At 39.3% G+C, this 18,066-nt stretch overlaps 1 protein-coding gene across 8 annotated transcripts in view; it reads left to right on the forward strand.

Annotated features, from left to right (window-relative positions):
• ralgapb (Ral GTPase activating protein non-catalytic subunit beta) overlaps window positions 1-18,066 on the forward strand; it is a 111,123-nt gene that overhangs the window by 64,915 nt on the left and 28,142 nt on the right. For 6 of the 8 annotated variants that reach the window (XM_069884525.1, XM_069884527.1, XM_069884528.1 and 3 more), the window contains 4 exons: window positions 1,658-1,791; window positions 6,343-6,525; window positions 8,406-8,557; window positions 13,354-13,541. In XM_069884525.1, the coding sequence (XP_069740626.1) occupies window positions 1,658-1,791; window positions 6,343-6,525; window positions 8,406-8,557; window positions 13,354-13,541 (657 nt within the window). The remainder of the gene's footprint in view (window positions 1-1,657; window positions 1,792-6,342; window positions 6,526-8,405; window positions 8,558-13,353; window positions 13,542-18,066) is intronic. The other 2 variants (XM_069884533.1, XM_069884532.1) reach the window with 1 other exon arrangement.

Consider the following 18,066-nt stretch of genomic DNA (forward strand, 5'->3'; position numbering starts at 1 on the left):
GGGCTGATCTGTTCTTGAACTTGGCTTCATTTTTTAAATTTCCTCATAAGCCTTGATCTTCTCCGGTCCAAAACCTGTCTCCCTTGACCTTGAATCTGTGCAATTACACAGCCTTCATTCCTTTCTGGAGTATAGAATTTTCAAAGAATTACAACTTGCTGGAAGATGTTTCTCCTCATCTCCTTTAAATTTGAACCTGAAATTGTGTCCACAAGGAAAAATGTCCTCTCAACATCTTCCCAGGCAAGCCTCTCAAATCTCATATTTCACCTCTTTTAAACGTCAATCTGAAGAATCATTTTTCATAAGATAGCCCCTTTCTCCAAGGAACCAACACGGTGAACATTCTCTGAAATGCAAATGTATCTCTCCATAAGGAAGGCTAAACTGTGCACAAGCTTGAGAGTGGGGTCACCGGTTTGATTTTCCCCCCCCCCCCCATAAAGATCAGCTTTCCATTTGACTTCCTGATTAGTTGCTGCACTTGCATGCTAACTTTGTTATTTCATTGCAAAGGCACTCTTTGTTTCCTATTAAAGCAAATTTCCCACACTATCAAATAGTTACCCACTTAAACTATTCTTATCCCTTCGCAGTCTCTATTGCCTTCCAGAGGACTTCTTTTTCTGCCATTTTTTTACATCTTCACCAGATTTACTACCCAGATCCCCTTGATGAGCCAGTAATAGACTGAGGCTGTAACACCAAACCCAGTGGCACCCAACTAGTCATAGTGAACATTAATAAGACTTGAAAAATGATTTAAAAAATATTTCAAGATGTTCCTCATTTTTTGGAGCCAGATAAAGTGTAATGGTTCACAAACACTTTGGAAGTTCTTTCCAAAGATACAGATCAGTCATGGTTTAATGGATGGTGAACTTGATTTGAAGGGTTATATGGCCGCCTTTCCCAATGCTAATGGTTCTCAACTGGTTGTAGAACCCACAATCCTTTGTATAATGACCAAAGGTTTAGCATGTGCTCAGTTTCATTTGACATTCCTTTCCTTTCAATTGCAATACTAGATAAACTCCCTTCTATATATCTGTCAGCCAGTCTTTATCTGAAAATGTTCTGGTTGATCCCTTATGAAAATATCACTGTCGAAAAGTTTGGTTCTGGGTATGTTAATACCTCCAAATTTGTCAAATTTTCAACTTTGTCTTCTTTGCTGCAAGAGTGCAGAGCTACTGATATCAGTTTGTTCCTGCATAATTGAACAAAGTGAATCATTTGGGAATATTTCAGGTGGCAAGGGGGTGAAACCCATCTGGTTTTGAAAATTACAGAATAGATGTAAAATTTTTAAGAACTGGATTGCGATTTTGTTTTGTCAAAACACTTTTAAATGACATTACCCCATCACGTAACAATAACCTGCACTGTCTGTTGTGAAATTGGTCCATGGAGCTAGAGAATCTGGTCCTCTGTTGTTGATATGCAGACTCGAGTCCTTTTGATTCTGATGCTGAGATTACTGGCTATCAAATTCTCACAGTCTCATTGCTGGGATGGAAGCAGTTTTCCTTTTTGAATGCTGGTCTTTACTGCATGGGTTGTGAGCTTGTGCTGGTTTTGAATGCTTTGCTTTTGGTTACTAATACCCAGTTGTTTTCCCTCCCCTGTGGTGTGTGATATTGGGGTTATATCATAGCTCTTCATACAGATACAGCAACGGGACTACTGATTCGAAGCATTCATTTGGTAACACAGAGGCTGAACTCCCAGTGGAGACAAGATATGAGCATCTCACTGGCAGCACTTGAATTACTCTCTGGGCTGGCCAAGGTATTGTAATATTTTTGTCATTATACACAATGTATTTAACTACTTGAAGCATTGTACTTGAACTTTCAACGTGAAGTCACAGATTGATGGAATCTGGACCATTCTGGCTGCTTAACCATTAAACATTTGACTCTGAAAATTTTCCAGTGTCAACTCCGGATACTCCTAACTGGAAATGGAAGGAAAGGTTTTATTAAAAAAAAGAATACTAAACCATTTCTACCGCAAGGTGAAATAAAACACAGAATGCTGGAAGTACCAGCACTCAACCAATCATGCAGCACTTATGGAGAGAGAAACTCCTTTGACTATTTTCCTTTGACTTGAAACATTAGCTCTATTTTCCTCTTTCTCCATAGATGCTGCTTGACTGGTTGAACATTTCCTACATTTTGTGTATTTGCAGAATTTTGTTCATGTATTAAGGACCAAGAAGCTGTTGGTTAAAGACTTAGGGCAGTGTTTTTCAAACTGCCCCCCTAAACTCACATTCCACCTTAAGTAATCCCTATGCCATAAGTGCTCTGTGATTAGTAAGGGATTGCTTAAGGTGTTATGTAAGTGGGAAGGGAAGGTTGAGAACCACTGCTCGAGATCCAATTGTTACTGAAATATTTTGCTTGAGAAAAATTGTCATTGGCCCATTTCCTTTGGAGTTATGAAGCTGTGCACATAACGAGTCAATTGGGTATAATGAAAACCACTGTTTCTCAAACTTTTTCTTCCTACTCACATTACCACCTTAAGCAATCCCTTACTAATCACAGAGCTCTTATGGCATAGGGATTGCTTAAGGTGGAATATGAACTTGGGGGCAATCTGAAAAACACTGACCCAGGGTCTTCAGAGATTATAAAATTGCTCAGAAGATTGCGCTTCAAGGTCCTGAGTATCATGTGGGGCTGAAACAGCCAATAAAACCAGTGCACTTTTTGTCAAATCCCTGCGTGGATAGTCTCAAGCAGCCTTTCTCAATGGGGGCCCTAAGGCTGTTATGGCCCCTGGAGGCCACAGCACATTGAAGTAAAAGCCTTGTTTCTTTTTCAACTCGCATAACATTTTTTAATATGTAATATGAAGGACATAAGAAACCAAAATTGCTTCACAGAGAAGGGGCCCCAAACACTTTGAGCAGAGCCTTGGGTGAAGGGGAGGGGGGGGGTCATAGCTGAGAAAAGGTTGAGAATGACTTGTCCACTGTCCCCAAATGAACTGCTCTTGAGTACTGTCATAAAGAGAACACCGATAGGGGGTTGTGAACAAGGGGACGGGTGGGAAATGCTTGCATTGCTTTCTTCCCCACCGTCCAACCCCAATCCCTCTGTTAGAATTCATTCAATAATAGATGTATAATATATGAAGTCTTAGGCATGTACATAAATACAAGGCCCTGATGGACTTGTAATCTCTCAAAACCAATTTTAAATTCCTGCCCTTGCCTTGCATATGATGTTTTGGGCAAACAGCATTTTTTTGTATGTGTGTTTCTTAGTATCATGATCTTGAATGCAAGTTTAACAAATTTTTTTATAGATACCTTGGATACATGATGCAGGTAGTTTGGAGCGCAGTGGACCAACAAACAAGTTGTAATCAGACCACTGCAAACCAGCAGCTACATTGCTTCAGTCTGTAACTTGCAGTGTCTGGGCTTGAATAACTACCAATCTGACATGGTCAACATTCAGATACAGAAGTTTGTTCATTCCCCAAACATTTTAAATGAACCCTTTTCTAATTTATACAATGCCCCGGAGCACTTCCGAGAGCTAGATTCACCTGCCCATTGTGAGTATGAAGGGACAGAGGTGGCTTTGTATTACTATGTACAATTAGCAGACATCTTTGTATATCATAAAATAGGTTGCATTGGATATTTTTAGGTTTCAAGGAACTTGAAGCCCATGTGCATTAGTTGTGTGTTTACTGTTGGTGGTTTATTTCAGTATGACCTTTGCAGGTGCACAGCTGGCTAAAGCTTAATTGTTGGTTAATTACATGAGGTTTTTAAGATTATTGCATCACCATTAAATACTGTATCAGGCTGGCAACAGAAAACTTACAGCTCAAAAAGTCATGAACCATCCACGTAGCAATGTAGATCAAAGTGCTCTGAGGTTTCCTAGTTAGATGTGGCCAAAGTTAAACTAAAACTACTCCGTTTCATACCCTCAGCATACAGTGAGGAACGTGCCCAGGATGGAGGTTTGTTCTGGATTTTTGGGTCGCACTTTATGAACTCTTGTCATGCTTAGCGATTTTATAGAAAAAGGTTCTTGCCAATCAAGTTGTCCACCCAAGCTCATCCCATTTGCTGCCATCCTTCTATTTAGCCCATATCCACCTGAAATTATTTTATCCAAATATATTTTATTCACTCATCCACTTCCTCTGGCAACATGTTCCACATATCTCCCTCTGTGTGGAAAAAGGTGCCCCTTGAGTCCTTTTCAAATTTTTCCCCTCACTATAAAGTCTCCCCTCAGCCTATCTAGCTTCTCTTTACAAGACAAGCCCAACAGTCCCTGTAACATTCTTGTGAATCTTTGCATCCTTTCCAGCTTACTAACATCTTTCCTGTAGCTGGTTGACCAGAATACTCCCCATTTGTGTTCTCACCAACGTTTTGTACAATTGTGATGTCTCAACCTCTACTCAAAGCCCTGGCCAATTCAAACAAAATATTGTTTTAGAATGTGAAGAAAGTGGACAGAACCGAACAGAGCCTTCCAATTATGTTCCTATCCTTGGCTGGTGAATTACTGATGGGCTTCTTTTCACCACGTGCCTGCTGCATCAACTTGATTTAGAATACTACAGCACAGAAACAGGCCCCTTCAGCCCTTCTAGACTGTGCTGAACCATTTTTTTTGCCTTGTCCCACTGACCCTCACCCAGTCCATAGCCCTTTATACCTCTTCCATCCAAGTACCTGTCCAAATTTTTCTTATATATATTCACCACCTCAGCTGGCAGCTCATTCCACACTCCCATCACTCTGTGTGAAAGTGTTCCCCCTCATGTTCATCTAAACTTTCCCTTTCATTCTTTTAAAAATATTTTTATTGAGTTTAACACAAATCCTACATACAAAGTCTTCTAATATAATAAACAACAGGTCACATCATATACTTATAACAAATTAAATATAAATCAAAAAACTATTCATATTTGTTTATTTAACAATATTTCTTTAAAACATTAAATTCTATCAATATGGTAATTAACCATTTATCTCTTTCTCATAAGATATTTGAAAATAGTTCTGGATAGAAAATAAATAAGACTAAATTAAACAATCCCTTTATCCAAAAGAAGGGTAAATTCTATCTTATTTAATGATATGATCTTTAACAACCATATTTAAACCCCTATTTGATGCGTTAATCTAAAAAGATAAAAAGAAAAAGAAAAACTAATTCTAATCTAACCCCTCCCGCTAATCAAGGTTAACGTAAAAATTGTGAAGATATAGATCAAAGAGCAACCTTTAGACTCTAGTTCTTTGAATGGGGCCCACATCTTGTCAAAGTGAAACTTTCCATCTGTAATGTTGTATCTAATTTTATCCAAACTTAAATAGGACATAACATCGTATAACCACAGCGTATGACTAGGTGAAGAGTCATCTTTCCATTTCATTAAAATTGCTCATCTGGCTATCAACATAATGTAAGCTAAAACTTTATCTTGGATTGCAGACAGGTATATCTGGTTCACGAGAAAAACCAAACAAAGCAATTAAAGGGCATGGTTCTATTTAGATCTTAAAAATCATTGATAAAGTTTGGAAAAAAATTTCCCCAAATTTTCCTAAATTGGGGTACTCCCAAAACACATGAATCAGTGAAGCTTCAAAAATTTTATACTCTTAACCCATGTCCTCTGGTTTGTATCTCAACTACCCTCAGTGGAAAAAGCCTATCTACATTTACTCTGTCTATTCCCCTCATTCTTCTATGCTCCAAGGTATAAACTCCTAACCTTCAGTTCCTGAAGTCCAGGCAACAACCTAGTAAATCTTCTCTGCATTCTTTGTATTTTATTGATATCTTACCTATAAGTAGGTGACCAAAACTGCACTCATTACTCCAAATTTAGCCTCACCAATGTCTTGTACAACTTTAGCATAATATCTCAGTTCCTATACTCAATACCTTGATTTATGAAGGCCAATATGCCAAAAGTTCTCTTTACAACCCTATCCATCTGTTTCACCACTTTCAGGGAATTATGTACCTGTATTCCCAGATCTGTTGTTCTTCTACCCTCCTCATTGCCCTACCATTCACCATGTTTGTCCTCCCCTTGGTTTGTCCTTCCAAAGTACAACACCTTACACTTGTCTGCATTAAATTCCATCTGCCATTTTTCAGCCAATTTTTCCAGCTGATCTCGATCCCTCTGCAAGCTTTGAAAACCTTCTTCACCATACACGACGCCTCCAGTCGTAGTATCATTTGCAAACTTGCTGATCCAATTTACCACATCATCATCCAGATCATTGATAAAGATATCTAGAATGGGTACTAATGGTTGTTGTGTCAACAGGTTAAGGTGAGCGTGGACTCATCAGACCGAAAGCGTGCTGTGAGTTCTGTGTGCAGCTACATCGTGTACCAGTGCAGCCGGCCAGCTCCATTTCATTCCCGAGACATGCACTCTATGATTGTGGCAGCCTTTCAGTGTCTTTGTGTCTGGCTCACAGAGCACCCAGACATGCTCAATGAAAAGGTACGTTGGATATTACATGCTCCCATTTTCAGTTCATTTTCATCTGAGTGGGACTGTCACTTTAAGAGAACAAATTTAACAAAATCCTGCAGGCTTTGGACAGTGACTGTGAACTGACAGCAGGATAAAGACAGCGTGTTCTTAAATTGAAGAGAGAGGCAGTGCAGATGCAGAGGCCATGTGACCAATAGATAAAAGTCAGAGTATTGAGTTTGCTCAGGGCCATTTTTGTGGAGACAGTGCTGTGGAGCAGAGGTTTTGGAAGTAATGCAGTAGTGAAGTAGCCTTGTGTGGTTATAGACAAACTGTCTGATTTTCCCCATGTTATAGGGGAATGAGTATGGCCATTGTATGGATACAGCACTTGGAGAAGCATCTTTGGAAGGTATACTGTACTAAATGCGGCCTCATGTACTGCTCGGCAGTGTGTGATTTCTCCATGTAATGGGGGAAATGAGAATACCACTTTGTGACCAAAAAAGGTGAAGGTCACTGAACGGCTGGAAAGGTTTCTGGAGGCAGGAAAATAATGCGTTTGAATTGTGACCATTGAGAGGGTTACTTGGAACAGCTGACCCACGAAAGGGTTCGTGGAAGACTTTGTGAACATTATTTGCTTCGTGTCCCCTACGCCAAAGAAGAGGGGAGTTTTTGTTGCCACCCGTCAGTAAAGGACAATGGTCTTGAAGCACCTCAACAAGGATTTTGTGAGTTTATTAATAATCTGGCACCCCAGTCTCTCTCACCTTGCTTCGCATCCATCTAAACCCTACCTGTCACATCGATTTAAAAAATTTGGTTTTCTGAGACTGAACTCTGAACTGCCTTTCAAGTATTAGGCCTTGAGCTGTAGTGGCTTGGAGTATTCCACACACACCCATAAGTATATTCACACATAGTTGGGGGATAAGTTTAGATAGGTTTAGATAAATTAGTTAAGATGTTGTATTCTTGTTAATTAAAAATTTAAAATATTATTTTAAATATGGCACTGCCTAGGCTAATTTCTATGGCTGCTGTTTGGTATGTAACATGGGAACCATGCTGGAAAGGCCCATTTTTCTGGAGATCTGAATGATTTGTCACATTTTTGTGCTGTTGATCTTGCTGGATCATTAATATCTTCAAATTTGAGGAGACAAGAAAATGGGTACAAGAACAGGCCAGTTAGCCCTCAGACTCATCCCACCATTCAATATGATCACAGCTAAAGAAAGCCTCATTTCATTTCCTCACCATTTCCCCATCGCCCTCAATTCCTTGAGTTTTCAAACATTTATCTATGTCCTCTTCAGTAGTTCCTGTGCACACCTCAAAACAGTGACCCTTATTCGAGATTTGACTTCCGAAGGAAACCTCTCAATGTCTAACGTGTCATACCTTGGTGGGATATATGTTTTAATAAGATCACCCCCTGTACCTTAAAACCTCCTAAATTAAATTGGAAGTGTCAAATCAGTCTTCATCCTCTGACACCACTAAAGCCTGCAAATCTGGAGACTCCAGAAATGGGAGTGACTGTTCAAAAATAAGAGGTTGTCCATTTAAGAAAGATCAGGATAATTTTTTTTTCTGAGGGTGATGAAACAATCTGGGAATGTGTGAAGTGGAAGTGATGAGATCTTAGATTATCACAGGGCTGAGAAGTTGCTCTCTAGATGGGAATGGGGAGGTATGATTGCAATCAGATCCACTGTCCTATTAAATGGTAGAGCAATCTTTGGCATTCAAGGATCCTGCACCAGCTCCTAATACATGAGTTCTGAAATGAATACAGAAATAGTGTGTTGTGTATGTTAAAGGGCAACCGCAGAGAGTATTGTTGCAATGCTCTGCCTTGTCCTGACCATGTTGGTCTAACCTCCTTTCTGCTTTCTCAGGACTGCTTGATTGAAGTGCTGGAGATTGTGGAGTTAGGTATTTCAGGAAGCAAGTCCAAAACCAATGATCAGGAGGTACGATACAAGGGAGATAAGGAGCTGAACCCTGCTTCAATGCGAGTGAAGGATGCTGCTGAGGCTACACTCACTTGGTAAGAGGCATAACCAACAGCTAAAACAGATTTGCTTGAATATTCCCACAAATTCCAACATACCTCAACCAGCTTTCGAGGCAAAGAGCTACCGGAAGCTTCCTTGGTTTTGTACCCAGCTTTTTAGGACAATCAACAAAGCCTGCTGTTGGACCAATTATGGCCTCCTTCTGCATCACTCAGTCAAAAACAGTTACTTCTTCAATGTTGCACCCAATTGGTGAAACTTCTCATTGTTCCAGTATTCAGTAGTACAGTGATTCTTGTACTGAGCCAATAGCCCAGACAGACAAACCATCTCTGGTGAAATTGATTGGGTCCAGCAGCATCAGGTGGAATGCTGGAAGCTTCGAGGCCAGAGACTGACCTTGCAGAGGAGATAGCTTGTATAATGTGCAGGGGTTGGATCATGGGGCTTGGTGAACCAGGGACAGGTGAAGGGTTATAAATCTTTTGATTAACATTGTATCTGTAATAACATATTCAAGGTTACTTCCCTCTGGTAAACTCAAATTGCTTCCTAATTTATCTTTCAAGTAGGATCTCAGTTGGTAATATGCCAGCGCTGTATCTCCAGTTATATTGTACTTATCTCTCATTTGTTCAAAGGATAAGAATCTACTTCCTGAAAAACAATTTTCTATTCTTTTAATCCCTTTTTTTTCCCATTTTCTAAAGGAAAGGTTGTCTATTGTAAAAGGGAGTAGCTTATTTTGCGTCAATATTAGCTTTGGTAATTGATAATTTGTTTTATTTCTTTCTACATGAATCTTCTTCCATATATTGAGGAGATGGTGTAATACTGGAGAAGTTCTATGTTGTACCAATTTTTCGTCCCATTTATATAATATGTGTTCAGGTATCTTTTCCCCTATTTTATCTAATTCTAATCTCGTCCAGTCTGGTTTTTCCCTTGTTTGATAAAAATCTGATAGGTACCTTAATTGTGCGGCTCTATAATAATTTTTGAAGTTTGGCAATTGTAAGCCTCCTTGTTTATACCATTCTGTTAATTTATCTAGTGCTATCCTCGGTTTCCCCCCTCTCCATAAAAATTTCCTTATTATTTTCTTTAACTCTTTGAAGAATTTTTCTGTCAGTTGTATTGGCAATGCCTGAAATAAGTATAGTATCCTTGGAAAAATGTTCATTTTAATACAGTTTATCCTTCCTATCAGTGTTAGTGGTAGCTCTTTCCAATGCTCTAAATCGTCCTGTAATTTTTTCATTATTGGATTGTAATTGAGTTTATATAATTGGCCTAGATTTTTGTTTATTTGTACACCTAGGTATCTTATTGCCTGCATTTGCCATCTGAATGGGGATTCCTTCTTAAATTTTGAGAAATCCGCGTTATTCATAGGCATTGCTTCACTTTTATTTACGTTTATCTTGTATCCCGACACTTCTCCATATTCCTTCAATTTCTTATATAGTTCTTTTATTGATAGTTCTGGTTCTGTTAAGTACACTATCACATCATCCGCAAATAGACTGATTTTATATTCCCTGTCTTTTATTTTTATTCCTTTTATATTATTATCTATTCTTATCGATTTTGCTAGTGGTTCTATAGCTAGCGCAAACAATAATGGTGATAGTGGGCATCCCTGCCGCGTTGACCTGCTTAAGTTAAATTGCTTTGATACATGTCCATTTACTGTCACTTTCGCTAACGGTCCCTTATATAATGCTTTAATCCAATTAATATACTTCTCCGGTAAACTGAATTTTTGCAATACTTTGAACAAGTAATTCCATTCTACTCTGTCGAAGGCCTTCTCTGCGTCTAAAGCAGCTGCTACTGCAGGTGCTTTATTTCCTTCTACTGCATGAATTAAGTTAATAAATTTACAAATATTGTCTGTTGTGCGTCTTTTTTTGATAAATCCAGTTTGGTCTAAATTTACCATTTTCGGTACCTGTTCTGCTAATCTGTTTGCTAATAGTTTAGCTATTATCTTATAATCAGTGTTTAGCAGAGATATTGGTCTATATGACGCTGGTGAGAGTGGATCTTTCCCTTGTTTTAGTATCACTGTAATTATTGCTGTTTTACATGAATCTGGTAAGTTTTGTGTCTCATCAGTCTGGTTGATTACATCCAGGAGGGGCGGTATTAATAGATCTTTAAATGTTTTGTAGAATTCTATTGGGAGTCCATCCTCTCCTGGTGTCTTATTATTTGGTAATTTTTTTATTATCTCTTGTATTTCTACTGTTCCAAATGGTTCTGTTAATTTATTTTGTTCCTCTATTTGTAGTTTTGGTAGTTCAATTTTAGTCAAAAATTCATCTATTTTCCCTTCTTTCCCTTCGTTTTCAGTTCGGTATAATTGTTCATAGAATTCTCTGAAGTTTTCCTTAATTTCTTTTGGATTATATGTAATTTGTTTGTCTTTTTTCCTTGTTGCCAATACCATTTTCTTAGTTTGCTCTGTCTTAAGCTGCCATGCTAAGATTTTGTGTGTTTTTTCACCTAGTTCATAATATTTCTGTTTTGTCTTCATTATATTCTTTTCCACCTTATATGTTTGTAATGTTTCATATTTTATTTTTTTATCCGCCAATTCTCTTCTTTTGGTTGCATCTTCCTTTATTGCTAATTTTTTTTCTATGTTTACTATTTCCCTTTCCAACTGCTCTGTTTCCTGATTATAGTCCTTCTTCATCTTGGTTGCATAACTTATTATTTGTCCTCTAATGAATGCTTTCATTGCGTCCCATAGTATAAACTTATCTTCCACTGATTCCGTATTTACTTCAAAGTACATTTTTAATTGTTTTTCAATAAATTCTCTAAAATCCTGTCTTTTAAGTAGCATGGGGTTTAATCTCCATCTATACATTCTTGGAGGGATGTCCTCTAGCTTTACTGTCAGTATTAAGGGTGAATGGTCCGATAGCATTCTCGCTTTATATTCTGTTTTTCTTACTCTATCCTGCATACTAGCTGATAACAAAAATAGGTCTATTCTTGAGTATGTTTTATGTCTAGTCGAGTAGTATGAGTATTCCTTTTCTTTTGGGTTTTGTTTCCTCCATATGTCCACAAGTTTCATTTCTTGCATTGATTTAATTATAAATTTGGTTACTTTGTTCTTCCTGTTAATTTTTTTCCCCGTTTTATCCATATTTGGATCCAAATTCAGATTGAAATCCCCTCCTATTAGTATGTTCCCTTGCGTATTAGCTACCTTCAAAAAGATATCTTGCATAAACTTTTGATCTTCTTCGTTAGGTGAATATATATTAAGTAGATTCCAAAGCTCCGAATATATCTGACATTTTATCATAACATATCTCCCTGCTGGATCTATTATTTCCTCTTCTATTTTAAATGGCACATTTTTGCTAATTAATATAGCCACTCCTCTTGCTTTTGAATTATACGATGCTGCTGTTACAGGACAGGTGAAGGGTGATGGACAGAGACACTTTATTGGCAGTTGTCAGACAAATGGAGAGAGAGGTGAGAGAAAGCAAAGGGGTGAGGTGGAGGAAGATGCTGCTCAACCTGCCAAGATCCTTCAGCAGATTGTTGCTCCACGATGTCCCCATGTCTCATGTATTAATCACTAGGTCTCTTGTGTCAATTGTTTGTCGATGGGATGTTATGGAAGCTGTAGACATCTAGACATCTGCCTCTGTAATGAGATGGTGTGCTATTCCTGGCAAATGTGCCACCTGCCTGATACAGGAGGAAGGAATAACACCTTTCCTGTTGTCAGACACACAGCCACACTTGGTTTTATTTACAAGCAGCAGTTACATCCTTTATTGCTCCTATGTCTAATTTAATCCATCTGTTCTCATTTTTGTCTTTTCACATCCTAAAAATTAAAACAGCCTAGCCTGTACGCATCCACATGTTCCAACTGTGGATGAGGGATAGATGTAAAAGCATAAAGCTGGAGAAAGTCAGCAGGTTGAACAATGTACTTTATAAAGCAATGCTAAAGAAGAATAACCAACATTTCAGGCTTGAGCCTTTCATTAAGGTATGGCCCTTCAACAAGGACTCAAGCCCAAAGCGTTGGTTATGTATATTTATCTTTACTACAAAAAGTACACTGTTTGACCTCCTGAATGTCTCCGGCATTGTGTTTTTACTTCAACCATGGTGTCTGCAGTCTTTTGGGTTTCACTGATGAGTGATATATTTCAGATTTATGATTTATTGTCAGAGTACGTACATGTCATCGCATACAACCCTGAGATTCCTTTTTCCTGTGACATTGACTTTCCAGTGACATCCACGTCCTAAAAGAATTTTTGGAAAAAAAAATCCCAGTTGATAGCAGTTTCTCTGAATTCATTTTTGTTTTAAATTTAGGCAGACAGCATGGTAATATGCCCTTCTGGTCCACACTGCTCAAATATACCAACAACTCCTGTATGCCTTGAAGGGTGGGAGGAACCTGGAGCACCCGGGGAAAACCCACGCATAAGGAGGAGAACTCCTTACAGACAGCGCTGGATTCAAACCCAGGTCGCTGGTACTATAACAGCATCGTGCTTACCACGACACTAACCGTAACACCAATCATTGACCTCAGAATTCATTCGTTCATTAGTTTGTGAAGTTCCGAACACATGAATGGTTGTGTACAAAATCTTGGTTGTGATGTCATTGTTATTTCTGGTGAGGACAGGCAGATGTGAGAAACTTGAATTTTGTTTGCTCTCTCTGCTTGATGTAGAATTACATAACCATATGAAAAGCACTTTATTCTTGTTTTTTTAAAAAAAAATATGTTTAATGGCTGTTGCACCTATTTATTCTTTTTTCCCAGTATAATGCAGTTGCTTGGAGCATTTCCCTCTCCCAGTGGACCTGCCTCACCATGCAGTCTTCTGAATGAAGAGACTCTCATCAAATACTCCAGGCTGACCTCAACCAGCAAGAACCACTTCCGGTACTTTGTGCTGGATAACAGCATCATCTTAGCAATGCTGGAACAGCCCCTGGGCAACGACCAGAGTGAGTTCGAAATCTCTTTCAGGTTAAGCATGAAGTGATTTTTGTGTTTATTTTGGGTTCTGGCATGGAAGAGGAAGACAAATTGCATCAAAGTTGTTCAAGAAAGATGAAAGGCTCGTTGTACCATGCTCTGTCATACAATTCTTCACATTCCAGCTTTGTGGCAGAAAAATGGGTGACTTTAACCACCTTCCTTTCTTTTTCAATCTTTTTATTATTATTATAATTTATAAACACATACAGTTCAAAGAGATATAAAAAAATACATAGTAAGTAATGAATTAATACAGAGATATTAAACAATAATATTACAGAATAAAAATATATCATAAAAAAATTTTTTTTGATCAGTTTAGGGTGTGAACTATCTCTAAAAAAAGATATAATTAATAACAATATATGAAAAAAGAGAAAAAAAAACCCCAAAAAAGAAGAAAAAACAAATCTGAATTAAAAAAAACTTTAAAAAAAACCTACAGATATAGCTAAACCACGCCGATCACTCCGATCTCATCTTACAGCCCAATTATCATACATAATCGTAGAAAGAAAACAGAGCCAGATCAACTCACCACAAATGAAAATATTGAATAAATGGTCGCCAGGTTAACTCAAACTTAGAAGGGGATTCATAGACAGAGTTTCTAATTTTCTCTAAATTTAAACATAGTATAGTTTGGGTAAACCATTGGAAAACAGTGGGAGGATTTACCTCTTTCCAATTTAATAGTTTTAGAGGATATACTATATTCAAAATTCCCTCCAAAAGGTGTGATATCTAAATTATATAATATAATTACAAAAATAAATTCTGGGACTTTTGAAAAGTTTAAAAATGATTGGGAAAGAGAACTCAACCTTCATATTTCTAATGAAAATTGGAATAAAATTCTGCGACTGGTAAATTCTTCTTCTCTATGTGCAAAACATTCACTAATACAGTTTAAAGTTGTTCATAGAGCTCATATGTCTAAAGATAAACTCCATCGCTTTTATTCTCATATCGATCCTATATGTGATAAATGTCAATTGGAAATAGCTTCCCTTACACATATGTTTTGGTCCTGTCCCTCTTTACAGAATTATTGGAAGGAAATTTTTTCCATTATATCTACTGTTTTGAATATTGATTTACAACCACATCCCATTACTGCAATTTTTGAATTACCTATGATAGATTTGACTTATTTATCTCTTCCTGCGGATCGTATGATTGCTTTTCTTTTAACCACCTTCCAACAAGTGAAAAACCCAAGGTATTCCATTCTCTTCATGGTATTCAAAGCGTCTGCCAGTTACCCTCTTAACTGCTACAAGGAGACTAGCCCCAGCTTCTCCATCCTCTCACATAAAATCCCTTCTGCAACATGCCCAATATTCCAGCTATGGTTCAAACTGTTTTAGAAACCTTGCTCGTGATTTCCTTAAGACTGTGTTCCTGACCTTATTAAAAACCAAGCATGCCAATGCTTTTTAAATTGGCTTCTCAACCCGCTCTTCTTTTTCAACCATTTATGCCACCAAATCTCACTGCAACAGTCTCCCTTTTAGAATTGTCCTTTTTCTTCCTGATAATTAAAAAAAAATTTCCATGGTAAATATTTGCAGTGTTCATTCTACATGCCTTTATTCTGTAAATCTGATGAAAAATCTCATCAGCCCAAAAAGTAAGCATTTTGGTGCATAATATACAATGTATCTGACAGTAAACTAGTAATCACCCAGCCACCCCTCACACTTGGAAACTCCAGAGTAAAAAAAAACACCGGTGTTTAGACTATAGAATTCTGTGGCATAGAAGCAGGCCCTTCAGACCATCGTACCATGACAATCAAGTTGATTCCATTTGTTTGCAAAGTCCCTCTAAATCTTCTCTATCCATGTATCTGTCTAAATCTATTTTAAATGTGACATTTGTTCCCTCCTTTACCACTTCCTCTGCTAGTTCATTCCATATCCTATGACCCTCTGTGTAAATAAAGCGCCCCTTCCAAATCTTTCCCCTCTCACCTTAAATTCATGCCCTGTAGTATTGTATTCCAATACCTTTTAACTAACACACTGCAATGCAAGCAACATCCTGGTGAACCTCTTCTGCACCCTCTCCAGAGAGTTCCCAATCTCCTGGTCCCAAGCAGTTCTTCATTGTAGTGCTCTACATTCCATCCATCATCACGAAGGTCTGTAAACAATATGCATGAACAGACAATGATGTGTACAAATGTACATGCAGCATATCTGCTCTCATTAATTGGGTCAATGAGCATGAGAGTGAGGAAGTCCTGTTGCAGCTGTATAAAACATTGCTTAGGCCACATTTGGAATATTATGTGCAGGTCACTTTATTACAGGAAGGCTTTGAAAAGGATGCGGGGGCATTTGCAAGAATATTGCTAGGATTAAAAGGGAGTTGTAAGAAAAGATTGGTCAAAATTGGATTGTTACCTCTGGAGTGTCAGAGGCTGAGGGGTGAACAGAGAGATGTTTATCAGATTGAGGCAAATGTGTCATACTTCGATTTAGTTTCCCAGAATGCATCACCTTGCATTTCTGATCCTGACGAATGTTTTGGTTGCTAAATACCTGCCTTCATTGACTCGAGTCCTGTTTTATTATTCTAACTCATTGTCGTGTAATAAAAGCAGAAAATGTAATATTACACAAAATTTCCTTTCATCTGCTAAAATGCAGGCAAAGAGTCACCATTAGCGTCGCTCGACGAGAAAGAGAAGCAAAGGAGAGTCCCTTCAGAGATGTTGAGTGTCCATAGATTCGCCTCCAGTGCTCCCACAGCCACACAGACTCCGGTTTGATTCATCAACAACCCGAGCTCCAGATACAAACCTCTGACACGATCAGGCAGCCTTCAGTGCCAAGCCCTTTTGGGAGCCCTTCTTGCCCTCTGAACCCTCTTGAATCCCAGTTCAAATACCTGGTTCCCATGAGCCGGTCTCCTGCAGCCAATATGGGTACCCAGAACACGTCACCAACAGCCTGCAACCCGTGTAGGTCCATTAGATAGGTTCTGATTTACTTGATTTGGTGCTTTTTTCCCTTCCCTCGTCTGACAGATGTGCTACAAAGCATACTTCCATCCCTATACACCTCCATCCCCCATACTGAAGGCCTCAAAACCCTTCATTTCTTACTGGACAATAGACCCAACCAGTCCCCCTCCACTACCACTCTCTTCCAGCTGGCATATCTTGTCCTCACCCTTAATAATTTCTCCTTTGACTCATCCCACTTTCTCCAAGTCAAAGGGGTAGCCATGGGTACCCGCATGGGCCCCAGCTATGCCTGCCTCATTGGTTATGTGGAGCAATCCATGCCACAAACCTACACAGGCAAGGCCTCTCAACTCTTCCTCTGCCTCATCAATGACGACTTTGGTGCTACCTCAAGCACCCATGATGAGTTCAATGCCAACTTCTACCGCGACCTCAAATTCATGGTGCATCTGTAACAACACTCTCCCTTTCCTCAATCTCTCTCTGTCTCCATCTTGGGAGACAAACTGTCGACATCTACAAATTCAGTAACTCCCACAGCTACCTTGACTACACCTCTTCCCACTCTGTCTCCTGTAAGGAATATATTCTCTCAATTCCTCCTTCTCCGTCACATCTGCACCCAGGACGAGGACTTCCTTGCCAGATCATCAGAGATGTCCTTCTCCTTCAAACAATGTGGCTTTCCCTCTACTATCATCAATTTGACACTCACCTGCACGTCCTCCATTACCTCCACATCTGCCATGGCTCCCTTCCCACTCCCCCCACCCCAACGCACAAGGACAGGATTCCTCTTGTCCTCACCTAGCACCTACCAGCCTCCACATCCAACACATCCTCCTCCGCATTTCTGCTCCCTAATATGTGATCTCACCGCTAGATGCATATTCTCCTCTCCGCCTTCCTCCCCACCAATCGTCCTTTTGGTAACTACCCCAGCTCCTCTTGTGCCCACACCTCCTCCCTCACCACCATTTGGAACCCAAAATAGTCCTTCCAAGTGAAGCAACACGTGAATCTGCTGGGGCCAACTACTGCATCCAGTGCTCCTGTTGTGGTCTCCTCTGCATTGGAGAGACTGGCCACAGTCTGAGAGTTCGCTTTGTTGAGCACCTCGGCTCTGTCCGCCGCAATAGCATGGATTTGCCACCCATTTCATCCCCTATCCCATTCCCTTGCTGACATGTCTGACCATAGTCTTGTGCACTGCCAGACTGAGGCCACCATAAATTGGAGGAGCAACATCTCATTTTCTGACTGGTGCTTTTTCCCTTCCCTCGTCTGACAGATGTGCTACAAAGCATACTTCCATCCCTATACACCTCCATCACCCATACTGAAGGCTTCCAACCAGATGGCATTAATATTGAATTCTCTGGCTTTCATTAAGATCTCTGCACATCACCCTCCACCCCAGCCTCCCCCCTCCTCCCACATTTTCCCCCATTGCCTCCCCCAGCTCTGCCTCTCCCTTTTCCCTGTCTCCTTTTGCACAGACAATAAATTCTCCC

Source organism: Narcine bancroftii, chromosome 6, assembly GCF_036971445.1.
Source record: "Narcine bancroftii isolate sNarBan1 chromosome 6, sNarBan1.hap1, whole genome shotgun sequence".
In the NCBI taxonomy this organism is placed as follows: Eukaryota; Metazoa; Chordata; class Chondrichthyes; order Torpediniformes; family Narcinidae; genus Narcine; species Narcine bancroftii.